This window comes from Marmota marmota, unplaced genomic scaffold, assembly GCF_001458135.2.
Source record: "Marmota marmota marmota unplaced genomic scaffold, marMar, whole genome shotgun sequence".
In the NCBI taxonomy this organism is placed as follows: Eukaryota; Metazoa; Chordata; class Mammalia; order Rodentia; family Sciuridae; genus Marmota; species Marmota marmota.
Genome location: NW_026000241.1, coordinates 6,931,929 through 6,957,851, shown reverse-complemented (window position 1 = coordinate 6,957,851; position 25,923 = coordinate 6,931,929). Strand labels below are relative to the sequence as shown.

Genomic DNA, 25,923 nt, shown 5'->3' with positions numbered 1-25,923 from the left:
GGCGGCTGTTGGGAGCCAGCCTGGGTGAAGAAGGCGTAGGGCAGCTGCTGCTCCAGAGACAGGGCGTCCATGGCCACGGCCTGGGGAGGAGAGGTCATCAGGTGGAGCCACAGGGACCTGGTCCCCAAGGCCCCACAAACTTGTCAATACTACCACGGGTAGACAAACCCCGTGGGCTCCGCCCCTGGACTGGGTGCTCCCAACAATGAGAGACTCAGAGCCTCCGGAGGGCAGAGCCCACCCAGGGCCCGTCCTGCCGTGAAGCCTTGTCCACGCTGGGGAGCCTGGGAAGGTGGGGGTTATGGAGACACTGGTACAGTCACGGGCCAAGGCTGGCTCAGGTCCTTGTCAGAATTGGCAAGGGGCTGGGGTTGTGGCTCAGTGGTAGAGCACTCGCCTAGCACGTGCGAGGCCCTGGGTTCGACCCTCAGCCCCACATAAAAATAAATAAATAAAATAAAGGTATTGTGTCAACTACAACTGAAAAAAAGAATTGGCAAGAGGAAAAGAAGCAGAGGGTAGTGGTGGTATTTGGAAATTCTGTGTAGAAGCTCACAGCCGTGGGGCCCCTGGGGGAAGGCCCAGGGTGAGGAGGGCCAGGTCCCCATCCCATCCCGAGAGAGGATGGCTGCCCAAGAGCTATAGCACATGGGCACTTAGTATGCCCCGCCCCCAATAAGCAGTGGGGTTCAAGAAAGGGGCTGGGGCTGGGGCTCAGTGGTAGAGCGCTCAGCGGTAGAGGCCCTGGGTTTGATCCTCAGCACCATGTAAAAATAAATAAATAAATACATAAAGGTACTTTAAAATTTAAAAATTAAAAAAAGCAGCTGGGTGCAATGGCACACCTGTAACTCTATCCGTCTGGAAGACTGAGGCAGGAGGATCGCGAGTTCAAAGCCAACCTCAGCAAAAGCAAGATACTAAGCAACCCGGTGAGACCCTGTCTTTAAACAAAATATAAAATAAGGCTGGGGATGTGGCTCAGTGGTCAAGTGCCCCGAGTTCAGTTCCTGGTACCCCCCACCCCTCAAAAAATTTTTTTAAAAAACAGTTTCAAAAAGGAAAGGGGCAGGAGGCCCAGGATCCAGACAGTCCACAAAGACACACAGCTGCAGGAGCTGGCCAGGGCTGTGTGGATTCTGACCCAGAAAGACACACTGATAAGGAGACGGAGGCATGCGGTGGTCACCCGGCCCAGGCCTGGCAGCGGGAGGGGGGGATTACTGTGCATTCTGTTGTAGGTGGACGGTGCCATTGTGGCCATGTTAAAACCAGGTATTTAAAAAATAGGGACAGGTGGTACTCAGTGGAAGAGGGCTTGCCCAGAGTGCTCGGGGCCTGGGGTCTGTCCCTGGGATGAGCAAAACAGAAACAAAGCAAAGCAAAAGATGTTGAAACAGACAGACTCCTAGGAATCCACAAACTACCAAAAACAAATCGACAAGAAACAGGAGACGTCTTATAATACGTAAGGAGATTGAACCAGTCATTAAAAAACTCCCACTAAAGACAGACCAAGAGCCAAGTGGTTTCAGTGGCAAAATGCACTGAATTTTACCAAAGATTCTGAGCAGGAATTGAAATGCTTCTTAAACTCTTCCCCTCCCCCACCCCCCAAAAAAGGAAATAATTCCTCCCTCACTCTACAAGGTAGGATTTATCATGTCAAAGAGAAGTGACTGAAAATACTAAAATCAGAAATGAAAATGGAAAGTCCCTACTGATTTTACAGGAAGAAAAAGGACCATAAGAATATCATGAAAATTTACAACAGTGAGTTGAAAACCCAAGATGGACAGAGGGACACCAATATGAGAAGCAGAAGAGAGTAGATGGAGCCCTGTGGCAAACTGAAACAGTAAATCCAAGCTTGCTGACCATTCCATTACGGAAAAGTCAACTAGACCATGAAGAAGGGAAGCAGCTTAGTGGAGGATGCTCATGGGACCCGCAGGAGCCCCCTTCATGGCCTCTGCCCAGGTCAGGCACAGGGGACTCCAGGACCGCTGACTCGTACATTTTCCCTGTGGTTGAAAATCAACAGGGAATCTTTTGGATTCCACCGTCCCCTGAAGGGGCAGGGGCCTCTTGGAGGGGCAGAGTTGAGCCCTCACCTTCCCCACCCACCTCACCCTCGCACCTGAGTGATGGGTGACAGTGGGGACAAGGTGGGCGACACCTGCTGGGCCTGCTGCCTCCTTGCTTCTGTGCTCAGGGACAGCGGGCTGACACCAGCAGGTCGGTGCTGTGGAGAGGAGCCCGGCGTGCTCATCCCTGGAAAGGAAGAAGGGAGGCGGGGAGGACGGTGTGAGGGAGGCCAAAGCCACTCACACCCCCACAGTCACGCTGCATAGGGACAGCCCAGGTGCTCAGACAGAAGCCAGTGGGCACTTCCCAATGGCCAGAGCTGGGGAGTCCCTCCACCCGGTGCGGCCGTCTTCCTCTTGCCCTCCTAGTTGACCCCACCACTCCTCCAGCAGGGGTGTGACCCACAAACCCAATCAGCACTTCCCCACTCCTGGAGCACGATTGGTCCCCAGACAGGCATGTGACCAGGTTGATCCAATGAGAGCCTGCCTTGGGATTTTGGATGGAAACTCCAGGAAGGGCTGTCTGTTGGGGGGGGCACATTCCACACAAGGAAAAGATCCACCAGCTGGAGGGCTGAAGGGGACAGGCAAGGACTGAGCCTCTCTCCAGCCAGAGTGGTATTTCCTGGCTTCAGACAATAAACCCCCTTTTTGTGCTGAAGTGGGCTCAGGTCGGAGATGGCTTTAGGCAAGTCTGTGCTGCGGCTTCCTCCACAGGCTCAGCGCTCCTCCTCCAATGAGCATGTCTGCTCCCTGAGCAGCCCCTCATGGCTCCACAGTGCCCCAATCCACGCCATCCTCCTGCACCGGAGTGCCCCCCCCCCGAGGCTGCCCAACTCAGACCTGATTCCTTCACGTTCTCCCCGTCCCTGCAGGGGCTCCTGTCAGGAGCCTGCACCTTGCCCCTTCTTTCACCCTGGCCTCCGAGGCCCTCACCCTGAGCAATGTGATCCCCTGGATACCACTGTGGTGAAACAGCAGGTAAGATCGAGGACAAGGTGGCAGCGGTTTGGGCTGCTGGGCTCTCCTGGGCACCATGCCAAGCACACAGCAGGCCTCATGAGAGGAACCCTGGGGCCCAGCCTGACCCACACCCACCCTGACACTCAGTTTCCCTGTCAGTGAGATGAAGATGATAACAGCTGCACTCAGGTTCACCGTGAAGCCCCAGTGAGGTCACAAGCGGGCTTGGGAGAGTCTGGCCTGCAGCCAAGGCCGGCTGAAACTGCCTGACTCACCCCGGGCCCATCCGCCCAGGGCACCAAAGCAACTGTGTTCTGGCAGACGGGGCGGCGGGTTTACGGGTCTGTGGGAACACACCCAGCACATGCCAGGAGACGACAGGCAGTCTTCCCCATGCCCAGGGCATACTGTTGTAGGGACAGACAAGGCAAGGCACCAAAGATAGCAGGAAACAGTTTTGTTTGGCTGCAGCCAGGTTCAGAGGGCACAGCTTTTGCTGTAATCAATCAATCCCCTGAACCCCAAGTTCAGGGAGTTACAGAGTTTTATACCCAGCATGTAAGGGGAGGGGCTCAGAAGTTCACAGTCTGCAGAAGTTCACATAAAAGCAGCTTTTTCTTTCACTGTTTTGGGCAAGTTAACCCTTCAAGGACAACACCTGAGAAGGGAGAGCTTCATCTCCCCTTTCTTTCCTCCCCCTGCCAGCTGTTACCATGGGCCCATTTGTAACTTAAAAAATGCTGCTCGCTGGGGCAAGTTGGGTCATGCCTGGACTTCCCCGTGGACGCCCTGCTGGCTCTGCTCAGCTCACATGGGAGGGGGGCAGGGCTGGTGTCTGCACAGACCCTGGGCATCAGGACCAATGATGTCAAGGGGACATCAATGAAAGACCAAGCAGGAGAAGTCTGGGAGGCACCTGTTCAGAGGAAACTAGGAGTCAGGACCGCAGGCCGCCCTGTTGGGTCTGGGCACCAATTATCTTGTATGTTTGGTGGGGCCAAGGAACATTTGGTGCTCAGGTCAGGAGCAGATGTCAGGGCTCAGTAAGGGGCACAGCCTGTGCTAAGCGCTTGCAGGAGGTGGACGTGGGGCCCGTGGATCATCATCAGCGCAGAACACTGACCTGCTGTCACCTGCCTTCTCTCTCCAAGAGAAGCTGGAAACCAACGCTTCCACACCAACTGCCTGATTTTTAAATGTGGATTTGAACTCACACGCACGCACACAATCATGTACCACACAAAACACACCACCAGCTGGTTTGCCCTTCGGCTGCCCACCTCCAACATCTGTCCTGAATACGAGTCTAACTCCCTGTGGGCTGCCAGGCAAGTGCCCAGCCTGACACAGGGCGGCCACCACCCCAGAGGGGCCAGTCGGGCCAGCAGGGCACACACAGCATCTTGCTATTGTATGCCTTTCAGCAACCTGGCTCACCTCTGGAGCAGGAACACGGCCAGCTGGAGGGGAACTCTGCGGCGGGCGGGCAGGGAGAGCTGCCAGGAGGGCGGGCCGGGTGGGCCAGGTGGCAGGAGCCCGCCCTGTGGCACGCAAGCCCTGCTGGCAGGCATGGCCGGCCTCGGAGCTGTGCCAGGAAGGGCCCCCAGGGCCTGCCCCCCCTCCCAAGACCTGGCAAGCAGCCAGGACAAAGCTTTTGCAAATGTGAGACGCCGGGGCTGCCCCCCGCGCCTCTTCTTCCCCGTGGGGCTGGTGGTGGGGCCCAGAGCGGGTAAACACGCATGTGCGCCGGTGGCCAGCAGCTCAGCTTTATTTAAAAAGCACCCAGAAAGCAGAGTCCCTGCTCGGGAGCTGCTGGAGCGGCAGCTCCACAAACAATGGCGCTGGTGTCGGGTGTTCCTGGGCCGGTGCTCAGGGCCCACACCCTGGCCGCCTCACACCTCCACGTGGGCTCTTTCCTGTGCTTGTTTAGACTGGGCGCGGGATGGAGGTGCAGGCTCTGGGGGCCTGCCAAGGACCCGCAGGCAGCGGAGGGGGAGCTCTGGCGTGGGGAGAACGGGTGTGGAAGCTGGTAGCTTCTGCACTGGCGGGGCGGGGGCACTGGCAGCCCCAGAGCTGACCTTTGGATTTTACTTTGCACAGGCCATGTGCGGGCAGGCGCCACCTGTCTGGCCAGGTCTCTGGGGGATGGAGGGAGCTCAGTAGCAGGAAGCCTGCCTAGCACAGGGGAGACCTTGGTTTGATGCCCAGCAGCACGCGTGCGTGCACACACGCGCACACACGCGCACACACACACACACAAACACACCTGGCATCATCTTGCCCGCCCCCTGCCCTGCTGGCACCTGCGACAGGAGCAAGCTAGGGCTTCCTGCTCGCTGCCCCACCTCGGGTGACCTGGCTCCCAGGCTGGTTAGTGTTACCCTGACATCTATCTGCAAAGCACCCAACGAGATTCCCACTCTCTCCAGACCCTGAACACCCTCCTGAGAGCCCCTTCTCCCAGGGCAGCCAGGGGGACTCTGCCAAGTATGCATTTTAGCGTGTGATGCTCTCATGGAAAAGCCTGCGTGGAGCTGCCGCTGAACCTGTAGCGGAGGCAGGATGGGCTCATGGGTGGGGAGAGTGTTGGCTTGTTCTATGGCTCTGGGTCTAACAGGGCCTGTGTCATCCACACCCGCTATGGGCCCCCCAGAAGCCCTTCTGCCTGTCCTACCACCTGGGGCATCTCTTCTCTGGAAGTCAGATGCCTGCCCCAGATGCAAATGCACACCCTAAACAGCAAACAAAGGGTATAGGTGTCATGGCAGGGACCCGGGAGGTTGAGGCCCAGTGCAAGGGACAGCTGAAGAACATGTGGCAACGCTAAGAACAAATACAGAAACGCAGCACAGCATGAGAGGTCAGGGGACAGTCAGGGGACAGGTAGGACGAGGTAGGTAAGGCGGGAGCCGCACAGGATCAGGGTAGTATGTGCAAAGGCCCTGAGTGAGTTCATCCAGCTGTGGGGCAAGCAGGGAGACGAGAAGGAGGGTGGAGGGTGACCCAGGCTCCAAAGGTTCTATGGGGAGGGAGGTGAGGCCCAACAGAGGCAGGTTATGGGCTGGTCATGTTCTAGGTCAGAGAAGAGGCTGGGCAGGGCCGAGGCAAGTGAGCAGGAGGAAGGGTCAAGCTGGGTCAGGTCCTGATGGAAGAGTTGCCGGGTCTAGATTAATAAAGGAAGGGTGTTGTGCGTGTGCGTGTGTGTGTGTGTGTGTGTGTGTGTGTGAGAGAGAGAAAGAGAGAGAGAGAGAACACAGGAGTTAAAGGGGATAACTCCACAGTCCTCAGGGAGCCACCAGTGGACAATCCCCAGAAACAACAGGAACAGAGCAAAGCTGGGAGCCCCTGGGACAGGCACAGAGCCCGTGGGACGAGCCCTGGACCAGGCCAGGGGAGGAACAGGTGTAAAGAACAGGGAGGGGCCAGAATAAAATGTCACAAAGCAAGCTGTCTGACGTGATGAGGAGCAGGTCGGGCCCATTTCTGTCCCCAGTGAGGGGGTGGGGCAAGGAGGGATGGGGGACAGCATGACCCACTTCCGGAGCTCTGCTCCTAGGCTCCCCAGCCTCTCTGAAGCCACTTGGTACTCTCAAAGTTGCAACTGGACCCCTGGAGGCAGCATGCACCCCTCACACCCCACCCTTCTTTGCCCAGGCTGGGCCTAGGCGGAGGAGGGGGGGGCCTTCCCTGTCGGTCAGCCTGGCAATGCTGAGCCCCTGCGGCAGGTCTGTCACCCCTCATCTCCACCCTCCAGGTGCCTGGCACTGTGGACACGACTGTTTAGCCACCATCTGAATGGACATGTCACCTTCAGGAGACAGTCCTCTACCAAGGAGCAAAGCCCGGGCACCTCGAGCTTGGGGCCATGCTGCGGGCCCTTACCCTGGCCGGCGCCACCGATGCCCAGGTGAGTCAGGTTGGCGGCGAGGTTGCCAGTGCTGCTGGAGCTGCTCAGCGCAGGGAAGGTGGGCTCCTCGGGGTCCAGAGGGGTCGGGAGGGGGGAGGGGAAGTGGATGTTGGTCAGGTCGGGTAGGGAGCCCCCCGTGTTGTGGGTGGCGGGGATCAGGGCTGTAGTGTTTTCCTGGTCGGCGGATGGGAAGATGCTGGGGGAAGGCCAGACAGGGGCAGAGGTGAGGTCTGGGGACAGCGGCCAGCCGACCGGCCGGGTCGCCCCCAGAAACTGTGGCAGGGGCAGGAGGGGGCTATCAGGAGAATACGAGCAGGTGTAAAATGACGTTCCTCAGTCAGGTGCTGCCAGGCTCATAAGATGGCTGTCGGGGCATCACCAGTGACTTCAGGAAGCAGCCTGCCCCCGGGGGGGGAAGGGGAGGGTGGGGACAACACTTTTCTGTTGCCCAGGGAGGGCTGTTCTCTCCAGGGACAGGGTATGTCTGAGGAGGCTCTGACTCGGGCAGCAAGGGGCTGGAACCGGCCCAAGACAGGACTTGCTGGGTGGCCACCGTGGTGTCCCTCACCAGGACGTGCAGGCTCCTGGCGGGTGGGAGCCTGGGGGAGCCCACGCAGCCCCCATGGCTGAGGGCTTGTGGGAAGGCCCTGCAGGGACTTACTTGATTCCGGGGACTTCACAGGACTTGGGCCTGGACCCCGTCTGAAAGAGAAGACAGCAGAGGCTGAGCCAGCGCCCCGGGGCCTCTTCATGTACACTGTGCGACCTTCCCACTGCGCCAAGAGCTGTTCCACGAGCACCAAGCTTATCGGCTAGGGACACTTCCAGAATACGCGGACCACGCGGGGAGGGAGAAATCCCACCTTGGCTCAGGCACTTCATATGGCACGGCCCATAGTGGCCTCTGAGTGTCCCACAGAGGACACAAGTGGCCCCACCAGGTAGAGGGGCCGAGCCCAGAGGAAGCTGAGCCTAGAGTCAAGAGTCATGTGGGGAGGCTCTTCCCACAGGCCCCACCCCAGCTCCTGCCCTTGGCAGGGAGAGGGCACAGTTCCACTCTGGCTGCTTGGTTGGTGGGGGCCACAGACAAAGGGTGACGTGGTGCCTTGTCAGAGCAGGCATCTGGGCAGAACCTGTGTGCCAGCTCCTCATGTCCCCAGGGCTTTCCAAGGCAGTACGCTGTTAGCTGTGCACAGGGGCTGCTGGGGCCTGGGTGCCCGGGGCTGAGTGCTCACCAAGCTTCCCCCACCTCTACACTGTCCCTGGACGGAGACAGCTGGGGCGCCTAGAGCAGGGGTGCTTTTTGCTTGGTGGCCATGGGGCGAGTCCATGAGAAGCCACCAAAGCAGTGGAGGGCACCGGGTCAGGAACAATGAGGTGGGCTGGGCCAGACGCCTCAACTCGGTCCAGAGGCTCCCACAAGGGGGCCTCTCCTTCCATGAGGACCTGCCCTCCTGCGACACTCAGAGGTGTGGCCCCCATCTGGTCCCAAAGCACTTCTTTGCCATATGGGCATTCATGTGTCCATGGACCAGGGCTTGGGAAGCCTCTGGGGCAACGCCAGTTTCAGTGCTTGGCTAGGGACACTTCCAGAATACGCGGACCACGGCGGGGAGAAGAAATCCCACCTTGGCTCGGGCACTTCATATGGCACGGCCCACAGTGGCCTCTGAATTCAGGGCCACAGCCCAGCCCTGCTGCCCGGGCTTTGGACTTTCAGCAACGGAAAAGTAAACTGTGACCCCAGTGCCAGGCCTGCTGTGCTGCAGGGGCCTCCCTGGCTGGGCAGGACAGCCCTGGGCGCCCCTCCCCAGCTCCCCTGTGGGCTGGCCCCAGGGAGAGGTGCCAGGGAAGCGTTTGGGCAGCAGGACTCGGTCTGCTCCTCTGTGAGTGGGGGACACGAAGGCCAGGGAGACAGGATCCTGTGGGGCCCGGGGACTGTGGCTACGGGCAGGGCCCCCAGGACTTGTGCTTCTGACCTCATGGGCGTGACAGAGACAGTCCCGTCTCCTGAGAGGAGCCTCCAAGCGAGTCACGTTTTCTAATTTCTAGTCTGCCGCCAGCGCCTGGGACGACACTGCTGGCCGAGCTTTCAGGAACCACCAGGGGGGGAAGACGCGCCCGCTGGTGGAGGGAGGCTCTGCCTGGCAGCCGCACCTCGGGTACAGTGGTGGCAGGGAGCCAGCAGGCGCCAGGCCTCCGCAGCAAATGCCCAGGGACGGGTTTCTACGGGGCCAGGGGCTCCGCATGCTGGAGTGGACAGTCCCTCCAGGACCCGCGTCTGCACCACCCGCGGGCGCCAGCTTTCTGAGGGATACTTTGAAAAGCCTTCCACGAACTTTACGGGAGACATTAACGGGTTTCTGAAGTACTGAAGAGCCACTCCTCATTCTCCGCCATCCCTAGGGCCCCTCTGAGGCAATAGCCTGTTTTGCTCTCTGTAATGGAAAGGTGACACCCAGCTGCGCCAACGGACCAGGACCTACTTTTCGGCTTTACCAGACATTTAGTGGTTGTGCGGTTTCATTCGGGTTAGATTTTTTTGCTTTTTCTCTTCCTGATTTGTGTGGTGCTGAGGGCGACTGCTGCACCCTGAGCCTCCCCCTCTCAAGCACCCCCATCCTGACCTTGCGAGGTAACTGCATTACCACGAGTGTCTCTTATTTCCTCAGAATTCCTTTTAAAATCCCAACTCAGAGCGACTGGGGGTCATCTCATAACAAACCCCCGCTAACATTCGGGTGGTTCCCGCTTATTCCGAAAGCTCTGCATAAGCGCTTCTAAATGCACCCCCTCGCTACAACTGCATTCCCAAGGGGGGAGTTCCTGTGTCAACACCCCTGAAAAGCCTCCTAGGGCGGCTGCTCCATTTCTTTCTTGGAGGGAGAAGCGGTTTTTCTCCTTTTGGAGACAGGGTCTCCCTTCAGTTGCCCAGGGGGGTCTCACACTCACCGTCCTCCTGCCCCACACCCAGGTGGCCGTGGCCGGGCTGGCATGGGCCATCTGTGCTGCTCTACTTTCTGCTGAAACCTGACCAGCCACGGGTTTTAACGGGTGGCTTCTGCCGTGTGACAGTCCTGCTGTTAGCATTAAGCAGGCTTAAGGGCCCCCGGAACCCAAGCACAGGCAAATCTGTGCGGGGGCAGGTCTGGGAGGGCGACCCACCTCCACGCGTCACTCTGTTATCTCGTCCCGGCCTGGCCTGAAGGAGCAAGGAACAGGCCTCCGGACCCCCGGGCTCTTACCTTCTTGGTGTCCCACGCTTGCTTGGGAAGGTTTTTATCTGCTTCGGTCGTGGTCTCCTCCATTCCTGGGACTGTTAATAGTAAGACTGGGACAGGGGAGGGGGACACTCAGAAAGAGGACAACCTCCCTGACGGCCAGGGCCGGGGTGAAGCTGGAACTTTCCTCATGGTCATTTCTGGGGCTTCTACTAAAGTTACAAAAAAGGGTCTCATTTTTTAAAAGATCAGATAAGCCCGAGAATCTGTATCTTACAAAGAAATAAAAACCAAAGCCCTGGGGCCCGCGGCCGTGTCGAGTCCGCGGCCGTGTCGAGTCCGCCTCCTGGCACTGACCCGGCCTCCGTGGCACCTCCATGGGCAGCAGACAGCGTAGTCTGTGTGGGCGGCTGCCCCCCCACATAGACGTCTTCTCCCACCTGGGCTGCTCCCCCTCTCGGTGCTGGCTGGGCTCCTCTTGGGCCACCAGCACCGAGCACAGGGGGTCAGCCACTAGGCCTGATGTCAGCAGGCACAACGACAGCAGCCTTGTGAGTCAGCTGTGACGACTGTTCTAAGACAGAGGGTCCAGAAGGATGGAGGGACAGAACGGAGGAACAGGATGGCATCACTCAGATCAGCCACAGCTGAAGCCTGTTCCTTAGACTTTCAGTCGAGGCAAGAGTGCCCGCTGCCCCGCCTCTGTACCTGCTAGAGGTGCTATTTTTTCATTCGCCTCTGAGCACGCCATGAGGAAGCAGCCAGATCTGTCACACACTCTGTGACACGTGGGCTGGCAGGTGTGGCGAGACGCAGAGGAACTCCAACCCTGGCACTGCCTGGGCCCCTCTTGGGAGCACAGGGATGAGTGATGCCTCTGATTGTGACTCCAAGACCAGCTGGATTCTGAGCAGCAAGGGTCTGGGTCTTGCCTTCCTCCCATGGTCACAGAGCGTCCTCAGGGACAGTGACATCCTTGTGCCTGCCTACCCCCTAAAAGCCCTGTGCTTGCGGGGACCCACCAGGACAGGCAGCAATCTGAGGAGAGTCTCGTTGCTGGCCACAGAAAGAAGGCCCCAGGCGGTGCCTGCAGGCCGGGGGGAGGTGACCCAGGCTGGCACCCCAGAACCTGCCCTTCTACCTCCTGCACCTGTTGCCTGGCTGTCGGGACTCCCAGGGCCCAGGTTCCAGTGACAATCCTATCGGCAGGGTCTCCTGGCACATTTATACACCCACCCGGTGAAACACTATCACAAAAAAAGAGGCACCTGGGCATTTCACTCCAGGTCACTCTATGGCTTCGGGGTCTCAGGCCAGATGACATGCACGTGGGGCTTCCCGGGCCTGGCCTCACAGCGTCGACAACCCCTCTCTAGATGACACTACCCAGCTCTGCTTTCACTGTTTTGGTTCTGGGGTTGAGCCCAGGGTCACTTAGCTGCTGAGCCACACCCCCAGTCCTTTTTTGTTTTTTATTTTGAGACAGGGTCTTACTAAGTTGCTCAGGGCCTCGCTAAGTTGCTGAGGCTGGCTTTGAACTTGGATCTTCTTGTCTGAGCTTTCCAAATTAATGGATTACAGGCGTGTGCCACTGCGCCTGGCAGCTCCCCAGTCTCTAAAACATCTACTCGCCTTGAAGGTTCCCAGGATGCTGCCTCCATGCCTGGCTCCAGGGCAGAGCTGAGGACCTGGGCACAGCGGCCTGGAGAGGAGGCACCTAGCGAGAGCTGGGGAGAGACGGGCCCTTTCTCACCCGCTACAGCCAGGATGAGCTCAGGAGCTGCAGGGGACAGTTCTTAGCAGCACAGCTGGAAAGTAGTCCAGTGTGAAATCCTAGATCAAGCAGTGCCTGAAGCTAGAGGTCCGACCCTAGACTGCAGTCCTGAGCTGGTAAATGCCCCTTTTACAGGCTCACTGCCCCTGCATTTGAAAGAATTATTTGAACAGCACCCAGTCTTCACGGCCCTACCCTGAATCCATGAATCCTGGACTCTCATGTATTTGCAAGGCTTTCTCTGCCTAGAAAACTCCCATGCATCCTTTAAAACCCAATCCAAGCAGCCCCACTCTGAAGTTTCCCGGAGCCCCTCTCCTTGTCCTTGGCACAGCCTGGGTCCTTCTTTGAAAGCCTGTCCACCCATGGACTGCCAACCTCCAGAGCACAAGGGCCACCTGCTGGGCTTGCCTGACCCCAGCAAAGACACCGAGTCCCCTCTCATACCTCTTTTCTGGTGTGCATCCTGAGATCCACCCGTAAAGGATTCTGACTGGGTGGGCGTCATTGTGCTCTGGTGAAGGGCGGAGTCTGAATTGGTCCTGGGGGAGAGGGGAGAGACAGTGAGACCCCCCCCAGAATGAAGAGGAGTCATGACCACAGCCACACTACAGCCCTGGCACTATGTGCCCTGCCCAGGACATACCCCATGGGACAGGGTGGCAGATGTAGTCATTTTTCAAACTGCTGCACCTGAGCAGAAGGACATCATTTTGAACAGGACCACTGGACTCAGGCAGTTTTTGTCCACAAAGCCCACTGAAATCCAGATCAACAGCAAAGCTGTCCCTCTGTTCCCAACCGCCCCTGCCTGCCCCTTCAGTAGGGAGTTCTGGCTTCAGGGATAGGATGGCCCTTCCTGTTGAAATTCCCAGAGGGAGCCTGATGGTCCCACAGGGACCTGGCCTTAAGGGGTTTGAGTGTGCAGCCTGTCACTAGCTCCCCTCCTGGTGACAAACACAAGTGGGTGAGTATCTCCTCTAGATGCTCAGTCTCAAACATGGTGTGATGGATAGAAAGGGAGGTTCAGAGAGACCCCTGGGTGCCCCCTTGGTGGGAAACCGACTGGGGAGGGGCAGTCCTGCTCCAACCGGTTGGACCCTGGAAGGAACCTGGTAGAGACTCCGTCCTGGGAACTCCGGTGGGGAAACTGACAAGAAAGGCCAGGGTGAGCCAGGCATGATAGCCCACGCCTGTAATCCCAGCAGCTCAGGAGGCTGAGGCAGGAGGATTGCAAGTTCAAAGCTAGCCTCAGAGTATTAGCCAGTGAGTCCCTGTCTCTAAATAAAAGAAAAAAAGGGCTGGGGATGTGGCTCTGTGGGTTCAATCCCTGGTACCAAAAAAAAAAAAAAAATACCAGGGTCAGCCAATCTGTTCCCAGCTAGAAGTGCCTCGAGGGAGGGTCCCCAGAACAACTCCTAGACAGGAAAATAGGGGTCCAACTGCAGAGCTGTCAATCCAAGGAGGAGACTAAGGGCCAATGTGCGCCCAGTGGAGATATCCCAGCCTCTAAGAGTGACTAGAGGAAACGTGGTCCAAGGAGAAAAGGATACAATGGCGCAGGTTAAAGGAGTCTTGAACCCTGGATCCTAGCCCTGCCCCCAACCAGCTGTGTGTCCCTGAGTCAGTGTTCTGGCTTCTCTGTGCTCAATGTCTATGTCTAAAATGGGAAAACAGCCGAAGCCACACAGTTGTCTGTTGTGTATCAGCTAATGTGTGCTTGGTGGATACTTAACTACGTGACTGTATCATGTCATGAAATTATGTGTGCGCGTGTGCACATATAGTTGTGCGTGTGGTGTGCATGTGTATCCAGTTGTCTTTCCATATCTGTTCCTTGGAAAGTTGGTCCCAGGATCCTCCTCAGACACCAATATCCATGAATGCTCACGTCCCTTCTATGAAATGGCATCTGTGTAGACTCTAAGCACATCTGTAGATGACTTATAGCACCTAATGCACCATGAATGCTATGCAGACTTCTAAAGATGTGACTTTTTCTCTTCTATACACCTTTATGCATTTTCCTAGTCTTCTAGCACAAGCCTAGAAAACTTTTTTAAGGGGGCAGGGTAGCGGGGATCAAACTCAGGGGCACTGGACCACACCCCGCGCCCTATTTTGGATTTTATTTACAGACAGGGTCCCTCTGAGTTGCTTAGTGCCTCGCTTTTGCTGAGGCTGGTTTTGAACTTTGATCCTCCTGCCTCAGCCTCCAGAGCCGCTGGGATGACACGTATGCGCCGCTGCACACAGCCTGTAACAAGTGCATCTTCAATAATTTGTTCGGTAACATGAAAAACTGCTCATCAAGCATCAAATGAAACAGCAAGTGGCAATTTGGGGTAAAGAAAATAAAGAAACAGACAAAAGTGAGGACGGGTTGAAGATCCCCTAGGCAGAGCGCTGGCATTATAGAGTGACAGTGATTTCTAGAAACTCGGGGATGTGTCTTCGTTTTCTCATTTTGAGTAACTCCGCCCTCACGGCTTTTCTATGCACTACTATGGTGAAAGTTTAGTTTTGTTCCCACCGAGTGGGTGGGGGCTGGGAGCCAGCTCTGCCCACTGACCTCCTCCAGCTGGTGTCCGCGGGTGGTGACAGATACACGGAGCCGTATGGACAGCTGTCGGCGTGAGTGTGAGTTAAGGGGACGCACTGTGGCCTTGGGCCTGCCTGCACCGAAGTGCTCGTGGCCACTGAGCAGGAAGACCCCTGCAGCCCAGCGGCCCTGCTGCTGGAGCTGCAGGAGTGGCGGCCAGGCCCGCACACAGCTGGGGCCGGCGGGGCGGGGTGTCCACTGCTGCCTCACAGGCGCTTCCTGCCGGCCTTTCCTGCCTGGCTGTGAGCAGCCCAGGCCATAGGGGCTCCCCGGGGGTGCGGCCCCACTCCACCTACCACTCAACGCTGTCCTCTTGCAAGTGCACGTGCGGCCTGCACCCCGTCCAAGAGGGGCCTGCACCGTGAAACCAGCCGCAGGCACAGCGGGGAGTCTGGTTCAGCTGACCCTGGTCTCGCCTCTTAATTCTGGGCTGATGGGGCCGCTCCCGGGGCCTGAGGGTCCGGTCTGGGACTCAGCTGGTTGTGCTTCCCCAGCCCGCGGAAATGAGCAGCAGAGAACGGGCGTCTGCTCTGCAGAGCTGGGGATCCCAGGAACCACCTGAGGCTGCTCAGATTCTGGTGCTGGGGGCCCGGCTGGCGGAGCACCAAGGGGTGGCTGAGCTGGGGCGGGGGGAATCTGGCAGATCTCTGCTTGGCCGAGGAACAGATGCAAATTTTACATACGTCTTGTAGAAATGGAGCCACCCTCAGACCCTTCCCTCAGCTGCCTGGGCTGGGCACCCCATGCACTGCCCACGAGGGCCCCATCAGCCTACAGTCCTGAGACACGGGATCCCACTCATGGCCCTCTGGGCCCCACTGCCTTGCTAGGACCCTCTGTGGGCCAGTGTCTCCTGCCTCAGCTCCTGCCTTGGGAGGCGCTCCCTGGGCCACCCTAGCTCCAAGGGGTCAGAACAAAGGCTCCTTGGCTTGTGGCACTGCCTGCTCTAGGAAGCCCCCTGGGTGGCTGAGTCCATCTCCAGAGCCAACAGCAGGCCCCCCATCAGCAACTGCAGGCCAACTCAGGGTCGTGTAGCTGCTGACCGGGGGACCCCATCCCTGCCTACATGTTCTCTGGGAAAAAGGATATCTGCCGTCCATGTTTGTCCACTGACAGGGGCCGGCGGTGCGGGGAGCCAAGCCGGCCACGTTCCCGATACACTCGGTCCACTAGCCCATGATGTCGGGTGGTCCGGCTGGTGTCCAGGCCTGAGGACTGGAAGGGTGTCTGGGAACAAGGAGGGGGTGGGGGGAAATTGAAACAGAGAAACCCAAACAGTGATTATCAACTGTGACCTGGTATCTCCCCCCGCTCTGCCCCAGGATCTAATCTCAGGGCCACCCACTCCAGAGACACCCTTGGATACCATTCTGAAGGCTGAGACGGGTGTCTCTGAGGCCCCAGCTCCCCAGCCCTCCGAGCACTGGGGATGGGGGTGCGAGAGCTGGCAGGGTGTCTGGCGCCGGGGACAGGCGTGCAGTGCAGCTGGCATGCACGGGCCAGGCAGAGCGGCACAAGCTCGGGGCCCAGTGCTGGCCAGGGTGCCAGGGGTGCGGCGGCCTGAGCAACCTCCGCCCCGGCCTTACCAGGTGCACACAGGCCTCCGCCCTCTCCCTCAGGGCCCGACGGCCTTCTATGCCCTGCTGCGTAATCCCTGGAGGGGCTGCCAAGGGAGGGCCGGGGGCTTCTGCAGAGAACTGCTGCTGGCCCACCTGGCCAAGCGCTGCTCCCAGGCGGCTTCCTAGTTAAGCCCAAGGCTGCTCCTCACGGAAACTGGGCCTCACACACCCTCCTCACCACCTTAGCCAGGCGCCACCCAGAGCCCTGGCCCACAACTTCACCGGATGGGGCTTCCTTCCAGCACCTGGGGTTTGCACGAGGTCCCCAGCCAGGCCTTGCCCCTGCCAGGCTCTGTGCGCCAGGGGCCGCTGGGAGCCTGCACTCTGCCTACCCTGGCCCTGCGCTGCCCTCTTACCATCTGACCAGAGCTAGGTCAGCTGCCTCTGCCAGTTCTGGACACGGTGGGTCCCTCTACCTAGCCATCTGGTCCCTGGCCCTGCTGTCTTCTCTGGGCAGTTGAGCAAAAGGCAACCCTGGGGTTCAACGAACCGCCCCTTCCAGGACAAAGTCAGTGTCCGGAACTGCTGTCCTTTCCCACCTACCAGGGCTCAGGGCTGCCTGTCCAGGGGACTCAATGGGGACTCCCAAATCTGCCTTTCACCCAGTGGAGACCCTGCTGGCTTGGATATTGCTACACTTCTGTCCCCAAGAGGCTCGCTGTGGGGCCTAGAGGGCAGGGCCACTTATCTTTCAGAAAGTCTGAAACCCAAAGGGGAAACCAAGGCGGCTGAAGCCGAGCCAGAGGGGAACGGAGCTGGGCCAGCCACGCCCCAGCTCACCAAGCCCTGCCTGCTGGCCCCACGAGACACGTGCACACGCGGACGTGCATGTGTTTGGAGGGATGGACCATGCAGCGCTGGGGGCACATGCTCGGATTCTGCTCAGGGGGACCCCAGACTGGGATATGCAGACGTGGCATCTGCCCCAGGCAGACCCCAAGTGTGGGGCGTGGGGGCTCTTGATGCAACCATACATATTTCCCGAGACAGGAGTGGGGAGCAGATCCATTTCCATTTGGTGGACAGGATGTCTCCCTGGGAGCCACAGGGGCAGCCACATGGGGGACTGGGGGACACCAGCAACCTCACACATGTCAGGGTCTTGCAGGCTGGCGCTGGGGATGCCACGGCCTCAGCCTGGGGGCTCAATTACCAGAGAGACAGGAGCCGCTGCCAGGGCCTCCCCCAGAAATCCGCTGGGCTGAAAATGCAAAGAACCGAGACTCTGAGATGCCCAGCAGGCAGGACGCGTGGGCCCCAGGCCATGAGCCTCCCGCGACAGATGCCCAGGAGGACCCCACACCCCATGCCTGAGAGGGCTTGGTCTGGGCCCCATGTGGGGCTGAGCAGAGGAGATGCCCAGAGAGACGTCCTTCTGGAAGGAAGAAGAGATGCAGAAACAGAGGAAGGGAGAGCTGGGGGGTGGGGCGGGGAGACCCGACTCAGCAAGGGCCTCAACCGGGAGGACGCAGGGAACCAGAGAGGAGAGCCCTGAGCATCTGCTAGATGAGGCGCCCTGAGGAACCGATCCCGGCAGACCCCAAGCCAGCCTGCGGTGGCACCCATCCCTGCCACGGTGTGAGAGACACTGAGCTCCCGGGAGACGGCCCTCAGTTCCACCAGGCCTGCCAGCACTCAGGGACAGGGCTATTTCCACAACTCTCCCCAGCACTGGACGGCAGTGTGATCACTGGGGGGACCTGTCCATGCAGAGCCCAGACACTGCCCTGAAGGTGGCCCTGAATCACAGCCTGACCCCACCACCGGCTCCTGCTTCCACCTGCAGACCAGAGGCCAGGCAGAGGATCCTGGGACCTTATCTCCCGTTGTATTCGATAAGGCCGTGTGCAGCGGCCTGCAGCCTGCGGGAGCCGCTGTGTGGGTCTCTGCCAAGAAACGTTTGCAGACAAGTGGGGTCAGGCGGCCGGGCCTCCTTCTGAGAAATGCTGGGCTTGTGGATTAGTGAGGCGGGACCGAGCCAAGCCCCAGAGGCCCTGAGCACTTCCCGCTGCCGCACAGCAGGCGGACAGGTGTAGGGGCTGCTGGAATGCTCACGGGCGGCCAGACGGGGGCTCGCTTTGGGGTCTGCTCACAGGGGACAGGCTGGCGGACAGGCAAGTGAACCAGGGCTGAAGCGCTGCTTCCTAATGTCCCCAGTACAGAGAAAGAGTAGGCAGGGGAAGGGAGGGCTCAGGCGATTGTCGGGTGACCTCAACTGCCCTCAGAGTCCACAGCACATGCTCTGTGGTGAGGGAAGGGTCAGAGCTGGACCAAGTTCAGGTGGGAGGCTATAGGGGCTCCCCCAGGGGAGGCAGTGCTGCAGGGGGCTCACCTGGAAGGACAGGTCCATGGTGCCACTCCCGATCTGGTTCACGTTGGGCAGGGAGCCTCCGTAGTACTGGCCACGGCTCGGGCCCAGTTGCAGGAACTGGGACTTCTGAAGCTGAAGCTGCAAAAGACGAGTTGCCCGCTGTCGTGAGGGAGGGGGTACCTCCGAGTGCACCTCACAGAGCCCCAGCCCCCAAGGTGCCCACAGGACCGAGGCGATGAGGTGCACATCCACCAGGGAGACTGCAGGGTCCTCAACGAGGTCAACTGTCTCATGACCAAAAATGACAGAAGAATCTGGAGGCACTGGAATGGTCCTCCTGAGGCAGGAAGCACCCCCAAGGAAGCCCATGATCGTGAAGCTGGGGAGCGGCTGCCTCTCTGGCTGCCCCGGCAGGCAAGCAAAGGAGCGAGAAGACCACAGACACCAGCCCAAGAGGAGCCCTGCACCCAGGGGAGCCACTTCTTGTCCTGGCTGCGGATGGAACCCTGGACCTGGGAAACCATTTTTCCAATGGCCTGAATCAGAGAGCGCTGTCTCCAAAGGACAATGACGCCTTTCAAGAAGTAGCCCTTCGGATCCCTGTGGCAGCCTACTCAAGACCAGGGTGGCTGAGCGAGTCCCTTAGACCCAGCCCGAGTTCTTGGGAGTCTTGCCCATGTCCCCAGACTCCTTCTGGGTATCCCGCGGGCCTCGCTGAAGCTGGCCCAGCCAGGCACCTTCATGGGGCGGTGTCCCTGCTGCTCACTCCACAGCGACCAGCACTCGGCGCAAGGCCTGCAGCTGCCTGACTGACCCTGCTGCCCCAGAACAGGGCGGAGAGGTGGTCCCGCCTCCCCACCAGGCTGATTCTAATCTGCAGGGAGCAAAGGCAGAGGTGCCTGGCCCGGGTGGCAAGATGACCTTCAGGGACGATGGCCCACAATCCCTACCCGGCCACCGGGAAGGCGGCTGCCATGGTGCAAGGTGGGAGCAGTGTCGGCTGCGGCCCGGCAGGGGCGGTTGCTAGGTCCACTCTGTGTACACAACAAGGCCGGCTCGCGTTCCCTCACAAACAGCTCCTGGCAGGCTCGGGAGCTGGCCGCCTGGCTGCTTGCTCTCCCACGCCAGCCCCAGCTTCCTGGGGGGCCTCGGACACCGGAGGGGGAAGCGAAGCTCGGGAACTGGCTGAGCGCCCAGCAGAGCACCTCGCCCAGGTAAACAGCTGCTTCCTGTGAGCTGCAGTGGGCCTGAGCGCGAGATTAACCTCGTGTGCTCCTGGGTGGCTCTCCGCACCTGCACAGCCTGGCCCGGGGTCAGGCTGGGAGGCCCCGGCCCACAGTGGCTGCCCGTCAGCCACGCCCACCAAGAACACCCCACTGCGTCCCTCCTGGCAGACTTGCGAGACAAACAGGCCAGCTGCAGGCCAGAGGGGGAGGCCAGGCAGGGTGGGTGGGGCCCCTGCAGCTCCTGTCCCCCGGCTCTGCTTGGGCACAGGTCCCTTCCGACCTCCCACGACCTCATCCACATCCTCCTGTGTCAGAGCTGTAGGGCAGGAGCCCGTGCTCTGTCCACTTTTTGTGGACCTTGTGGCCTCTGAGGCCTAAGCCCTCCACCCCTCCAGGTCTCGGCTTCCCCTTCCCTAGACTCAGTCACAGGGCGCATCTGTGCGCAGAGGTCGGGCACGAATGGAGGCGCTCATCGGCACGTGCTGTCCACGCAGGAGACCCGGCGTCAGCAAGAGCCCTAGGCCAACCTGCTGATCCTCTCATAGGATCGGACACTGACAGGATGCTCCCAGCCCCCAGGTCCCACCTCTGTCCAAACCTCTTTCCTGTGATGCCCCAACCCAGCAGGTCCGGACTGAATGTCATGGAGGACGGTTGTCACTGAGTGCTACATGCCTACTTGAGAGGCTGAGCAGGAGGATCCCAAGTTCCAGGCAAGTGTGGGCAACTTAGGAAGACCCTGTCTCAAAATAAATAGAAAGGGCTGGGGGTGGAGCTCAGGAGCAAAGCACCTGCCTAGCCTGTGAGTCCGGGGTTCCATGCCTAGTACCACGAAAAAAAGAGTTACTGTATCCCCATGGCCTCAGGCCACCCTAGATGTCCATGTCCACGCTGTGGTTTAGGGAGGAGGCCCTGGGCCACCCAGTATCAGCTCAGCTTCTGGAGGAGCTAGACACTGATGTCAGCCACCCTGGTGATTATCCACGTGGACAGGACAAACCCCCAGTAAAAACCTCAGCCCCCAAGGCCAGGGAACATCCCCGGTTGGCAGTACACTATGCCTGTTGTCACACACAGCTGGGAGGTTCCAACACTGTCCACGTGACTCCACTGGAGGGGAAACTGGAAGTCACTGCTTAGTCTCCAATTCCCTTTCTGACCTGAACCCACGTCCCTCTGCTGTGATAATCCACCCTGTGACAGTTCCAGATGAGCGCAGTCCTCCTGGCGCTGCCCAACTTGAGAGTAGACGTGGGGACTCCCTGAATCTGTAGGCACTGACAGCCCCCCAGGCCTGGCTGGAAACCCCTGGGAGCAGGACCCTTCTCTACCCAGTGGACCTCACGCCTCAGCTCAGCGAGCTGCTGGGCAATGAGGCACTGGAGTTAGTTCAACCTCTTCCTGCGGTCACGCCACATCCCTTGTTATGTCCCTCTCCCGGCGTCATCATCCTGTCCCCCACCATGCTGTGCTCCTGAAGCCAGAGACCGCACAGAACTGCAGCAACACACACGCACACGGGGCACACGGGTGAATGGACAGACACACGCAGGGATGGACAGACGCCACTGCTCTTGCCCTCTGAGCTCATGGTCACCGGCTGGGGACAGGCCCACCTGCAAGCCATATAAGACCAAGGTAGGAGGCTGGAAGGCTCTGTCAGTGGCTCGGCCACTCCCTCCTACTCAACTCCAGTGACAGTCAGTCTTGACCTTGATGTAACCCAAGGTCAGACCAGACGCCTGGCCCTGGAGGGACCTCCTAGGAGGGCACAGAAGATTCCAGACAACGTCCCTCCACCCCAGACTCATGAGAGCCGACAAAGGGCCATAGATGAGGAGCTGAGGCCTGGAGAGGACGTCAAGCCCAGGCCACAGCTCCCAGGGTGCCCCTCACTGTAGCCTAAGGGTCAGACAGACCAGGGTCAGAGTCCAGACTCCCCCGTCATGGGAATGGGCCCCTGATGCCCTGGCCCCCCACCTTGTACTCTGCCCAGCCCGGCTCCCGCAGGGCCTCTCCTGTGCCAGCCCACCTCCACCCGCACCCTGGAGGGGCCTCCCTGTCCCACCCAAGGAGCAGCCCCCGTCGCCGCCACAGCAGGCCCTGGCTCTGTGACTGTCCTGACACTGTTTTTATCGGGAAAGTTGTAGATTTCCAGAAAATGGCAGAGATGCTCTTGAGAGCTCCGAGCACCCCTCGCCCAGCGTCCCTCAGAGCTCGCCTCTCACTCCTGAAACGTGGGAGTCAAATGACAGCCACGACCTCGGTACAGCACCACCGGCTGGGCTACCTGTGCTCTCGTCATGGCTCCACAATCTCCTGGCTTGTGTCACCTCAATGACCACGTCTGAACTGCCCCGCCTCATGAATGTCCGTCCTTTAGCCTCCCGAGCCCACCAGATGGCCAGCACTTGGGACTTGGTCGGATGGTCGCTGCTGCGTCTGGCACCAGAGCTGTGCGGCTGCGGCAGACCTGAGGGAAGTGCTACAGGTCCCTCGCTTGCTGCCTGCTAGCAGCAGCCCTGGACTTTTCCAGAACACCATCCCCAGGCCATGAACCTCAAACCCTCGATTGTGACCAACCACTCAGCAGCGCCTGGCCTTTGGGGTCAGAGGGGATGACAGTTGAGGACAGATGTCCCCGCCACTGCCCTGGCTCTGAAGGGACCTCCCAGGCCCCAGAGGTGTCTCAGGTTGGTCCCAGCGTCAGTGGGGCTGTGAGGGACTGGAAGGAGCACACACTCTGGTCATCTCGTGCCACCCCATCCCTGGGCCTCTGGGGTGGGCCCACTGGGTGTTCCTCAGGCTCTCCCCTGGGGTGCAGAGCCATGCCCAGGTCTCCATGCAGCTCAGCATCGTGACAGCCATGTTAGTATCCTGGGGCTGCCAAAGGACCACAGGTTGGGTGGCCCAAACCACAGGGACGTGTTCTCTCACGGTCCAGGAGGCTGCAGGCCCAGTCACGGCATCTGCTTCCACCTGAGAGGGAGGCCCTCCCTGGCTTGTGGCCACGACCCTCCAATCCCCCATGACACGGGCTTCTCTGGACCTGCCCTCCGCTACCTTCTGTCATAGTCATGGCGTCGGCCCTCCATATCCGCAGGTCCCACATCCGTGAACCCAACCAACTGCAGATCAGAATTACATGGAGAAAAAATTCCCTAACACTGAAGATGCGCAGATCCAGCACGGCCAAGCAGCTGCTGAGCACTAGTCACGGTGAAGGAGACGGTCCGCAACGGCGGGGGTGAGTCCATGGGAGGGCATGCGCAAGATCTACACACACTGGATGTTACAGAAGGTCCTTGAAATGGATTTCCATCCATTTCCTGGTTCTGAGCCAATTCCCCTTGGACACTGAGGGAGGATGGTTCCTGTCACTGGATTTAGGGGCCACCCCAATCTAGAATGAGCTTATCTGGAGACCTTTAGTTACATCTGCAGAGACCTTATTTCCAACTAAGGACACAACCCCAGGTTCTAGGAGCGAGGATGCTGGCATATCTTTTGGGGTGACACCATCAAACGCACAGGCCTTCTGAGGATGGCAAGCTCCAGGGCTGCCCAGCTAGAAAGTGGCCAAGACGACATGGACTCCACACCTGAGCGGAACCCTGCATGGCCCTGCACGGCTGGGGCCAGAGCCCTCCTGGGACCAGGGATCAGTGGGAGACAACAGAGGACTGTGCCCAGAGGTGGACCCGGTGCTCCTGGTCAGAGCAGCGGTTCAGTTATCAAGGACACCAGCTCCCTCGAGGTAAAGAGCAGCCTCTGGCCCTGCCCTCAGCCCCAGCCCCTCATTTCTAGGCAGGGACCCCCCACACCTCCCGTGTAGCCTCTGCTTATGTCCCACGACCTTCTGCACAAAATCCTCAATCCCCATCCCATGAAGCCTGAGGAGGCCCCTTGTGCTGATGGGCTCTGCTGCACCCAGTGTCCACGCTCCTGCAGGCCCATCCCCCATCCCCCACAGGTTGGGAGAAGCAGGGTCCCAAGGCTGGAGAGCAGTGGCCAGGTGACCCTGGGAAGGCCTGTAGTGATTCGGCTATGGCGACTTCTCCAGAGGGGACAAGATCCTGGGGCAGTCCCCAGTCTCCTGAGGAGTCCTGTGCGGCACCAGGTGACAATTCCCCTGCCACCATCCCCACCTTACTGCAGACGGCGTGGCCTTGGTTAGGCCTGTCGGCAGTCACTAGGGCAACAGCCTGGCCTTCTAATGAGATTAAAGGGAGCAGACTGGCCAGCTCCGCCCTGCTCAGGGGCAGCGGCGCAGACAGGAGTTGGGGACGGAGGAGCTGTGTGGGCTGAGCGGGTCTCAGTTTGGCCCTCCCACCGGGACGGCCTGCATGGTCTGGCCCTCCACTCTCCCCAACACTGTACCCCAGCACACGGGCTTCCTCGGGGCCCTTCCACCGCCCACACCAGTCACGGCTGCTGCAGGGCCTTTGCACGGGCACTGCCCCCGCCAGGAAGCATCTCCCTGGGAACAGGACACCACCCAGCCCTGGAGAGCTGCCTTCTCCAGCTGAGCCCCTGACCGAGCTCTGTGGGTCTGTCTCCGGTCACACTTTCCCTGAGGCCCAGAGCAGAGCCGGACAGTGGTGGAGTCCAGCACATGTGGGGGACAGTGAGATGTGAGGAACCATTCACAGACGGCTCCTGGATTCCCAGGCAGGGCCCGCGCCCCGCCTGTTCCCACACAAGCTGCTGCCCCTCCCCCCGGGCAAGATACGAAAACTGAGGCTCGAGGACAAAGGGGGGCTGTCCAAGTGTAGAAGTGGCAGGTACTGCCGCTGAGGGAGGGGAGGGGAGGGCGTGCTGTTTGTGCCAGCTCCAGCTGGTGACAGTCGGTGTCCTGGGTCATTCGCCACCCGGGCCCTGCAAACCTGAGGTGGAGTCCCAGGAAGGCAGCCTGGGCAGAGGGGCTCTGAACGCAGGGCTGCTCAAGGAACGGAGGGACAGGGCTCCACGGGGTCCTCCAAGCGTCCTGAGAGTCGTGGTGGCAGGAGACTTCCCCCTCCGCAGACAGGCGTGTCCTTCTGACAGTTCACACTGGCCCAGCGGCCAGTCTGCAATGGCTGACATGACAGCGTCCCCAAGGAAAGCATCTGGCCAACACTGGGCCCTGCTCTGTGTGGAGGGCACTGGCAGCCGGCCAGAAAGACAGAGCGCTACCTGCGGAGCCCCGGGGCTGGTGGACTTCAGCACGCACACGGGCAAGAAGCGGCGGGGGCAGAAGGCAAACGTGGAGGTTCAGGCTGGGCTGAAAGCAAGAGCCATGAAGGCCTCGAGGACATGGCAAAGAACAGGGAAGGACAAATGTTAAGTGCAAAGGCCCTGGGGCTGGCTGGTGGCACCGGGTCTGAGGACCACAGTGGCAGCCAAGGTCAGAGAGTGGCTGAGAGGATGGAAGCTCTCAGTGACACTCTGCATCATCAGCCAGGCCAGGGACCTCAGCCCGACAGCTCCAGGGCCTGCTCATGGTGCCCAGGCCCACGGCAAATAAACCGCCTGAAGCCCTGACACCGTCCCCACCCCCCCACCCCCGCACTCCTGGGGGAGGCGCCATCTGCTCCCTGCAGCCGAGACCTCAGATTTAAAACAAGGCCCGCAGGAGTAGGCATGGGCCTCGTCCCAGATCACAGCACCACGCGCAGGCTCCAGCGCTCTGGGGGCTGGACAGAGCAACTCTGCACACCCAGGGGGCTGGCCTGGTGGGAAACGGCGCCCCCAGCCTCAGGGAGGGCTGGTTCTAGGGGGAGGGGACTGGACATGAGCCCAAGCCCTCCACCCAGCCCTGGGCACCGGCCTTTGATGAGCTCCCTGCAGCTTCTCCTGAGTGACATCAAAGCTGGGGGGAGGCTCGTGCTCGCCAACTTACGGAGACTAGAACCCTGAACGTCTGACTCCTGAGCCTTTTCTGGGCTCCTCCAAGGGCAAAAGGAACTGCCCCAGAGCAAAACGCACCAAATGCACGTTCCTCAGATTTCTGACAGGCCCTGTTCCAGGCAGGGGTGAAGATGTGATGCCCTGGGGACATCTGCATGTCCCTTAGTGGATCCTTCACCTTGGTGCTGGGGACCCTGGGTCACTAGGAGGGCAGCTGTGAAGATGGCAGGCTGGACGGACGAAGGGGCACAGCCCTGGTGCAGAGCAGTCAGTGCGAGGCCCTGAGGGCGGACGCTGCCCACAAGGAGACCTGGGCGGGAC

At 59.7% G+C, this 25,923-nt stretch overlaps 1 protein-coding gene and 1 long non-coding RNA gene across 8 annotated transcripts in view; one reads left to right on the top strand and one right to left on the bottom strand.

Moving 5' to 3' along the window:
• Positions 1–18,625, bottom strand: part of Crtc1 (CREB regulated transcription coactivator 1) — a 26,648-nt gene extending 8,023 nt beyond the window's left edge. For 2 of the 3 annotated variants that reach the window (XM_048795351.1, XM_048795352.1), the window contains exons 1-9: positions 18,509–18,625; positions 15,647–15,784; positions 14,528–14,589; positions 12,403–12,497; positions 10,206–10,291; positions 7,622–7,662; positions 6,936–7,156; positions 2,141–2,274; positions 1–80 (exon numbers count right to left, since the gene is read on the bottom strand). In XM_048795351.1, the coding sequence (XP_048651308.1) occupies positions 1–80; positions 2,141–2,274; positions 6,936–7,156; positions 7,622–7,662; positions 10,206–10,291; positions 12,403–12,497; positions 14,528–14,589; positions 15,647–15,784; positions 18,509–18,526 (875 nt within the window). In that variant the 5' untranslated portion in view covers positions 18,527–18,625. Of the gene's footprint in view, positions 81–2,140; positions 2,275–6,935; positions 7,157–7,621; positions 7,663–10,205; positions 10,292–12,402; positions 12,498–14,527; positions 14,590–15,646; positions 15,785–17,329; positions 17,378–18,508 lie in introns of all 3 variants that reach the window. The other variant, XM_048795350.1, reaches the window with a different exon arrangement.
• A 940-nt stretch (positions 18,626–19,565) lies between these two features.
• On the top strand, positions 19,566–25,679 carry LOC125613806. Of its 5 annotated transcripts, none has more exons than XR_007344395.1 (5): positions 19,566–19,701; positions 20,131–21,351; positions 21,858–22,406; positions 22,817–22,960; positions 23,191–25,679. It is a non-coding gene; the product is annotated as an uncharacterized LOC125613806 (long non-coding RNA). The 5 variants fall into 5 exon arrangements; XR_007344399.1 differs by having other exon boundaries at positions 21,442–22,406; XR_007344397.1 differs by having other exon boundaries at positions 19,567–19,701; positions 20,341–21,351.
• The last annotated feature ends 244 nt before the right edge of the window (positions 25,680–25,923 follow it).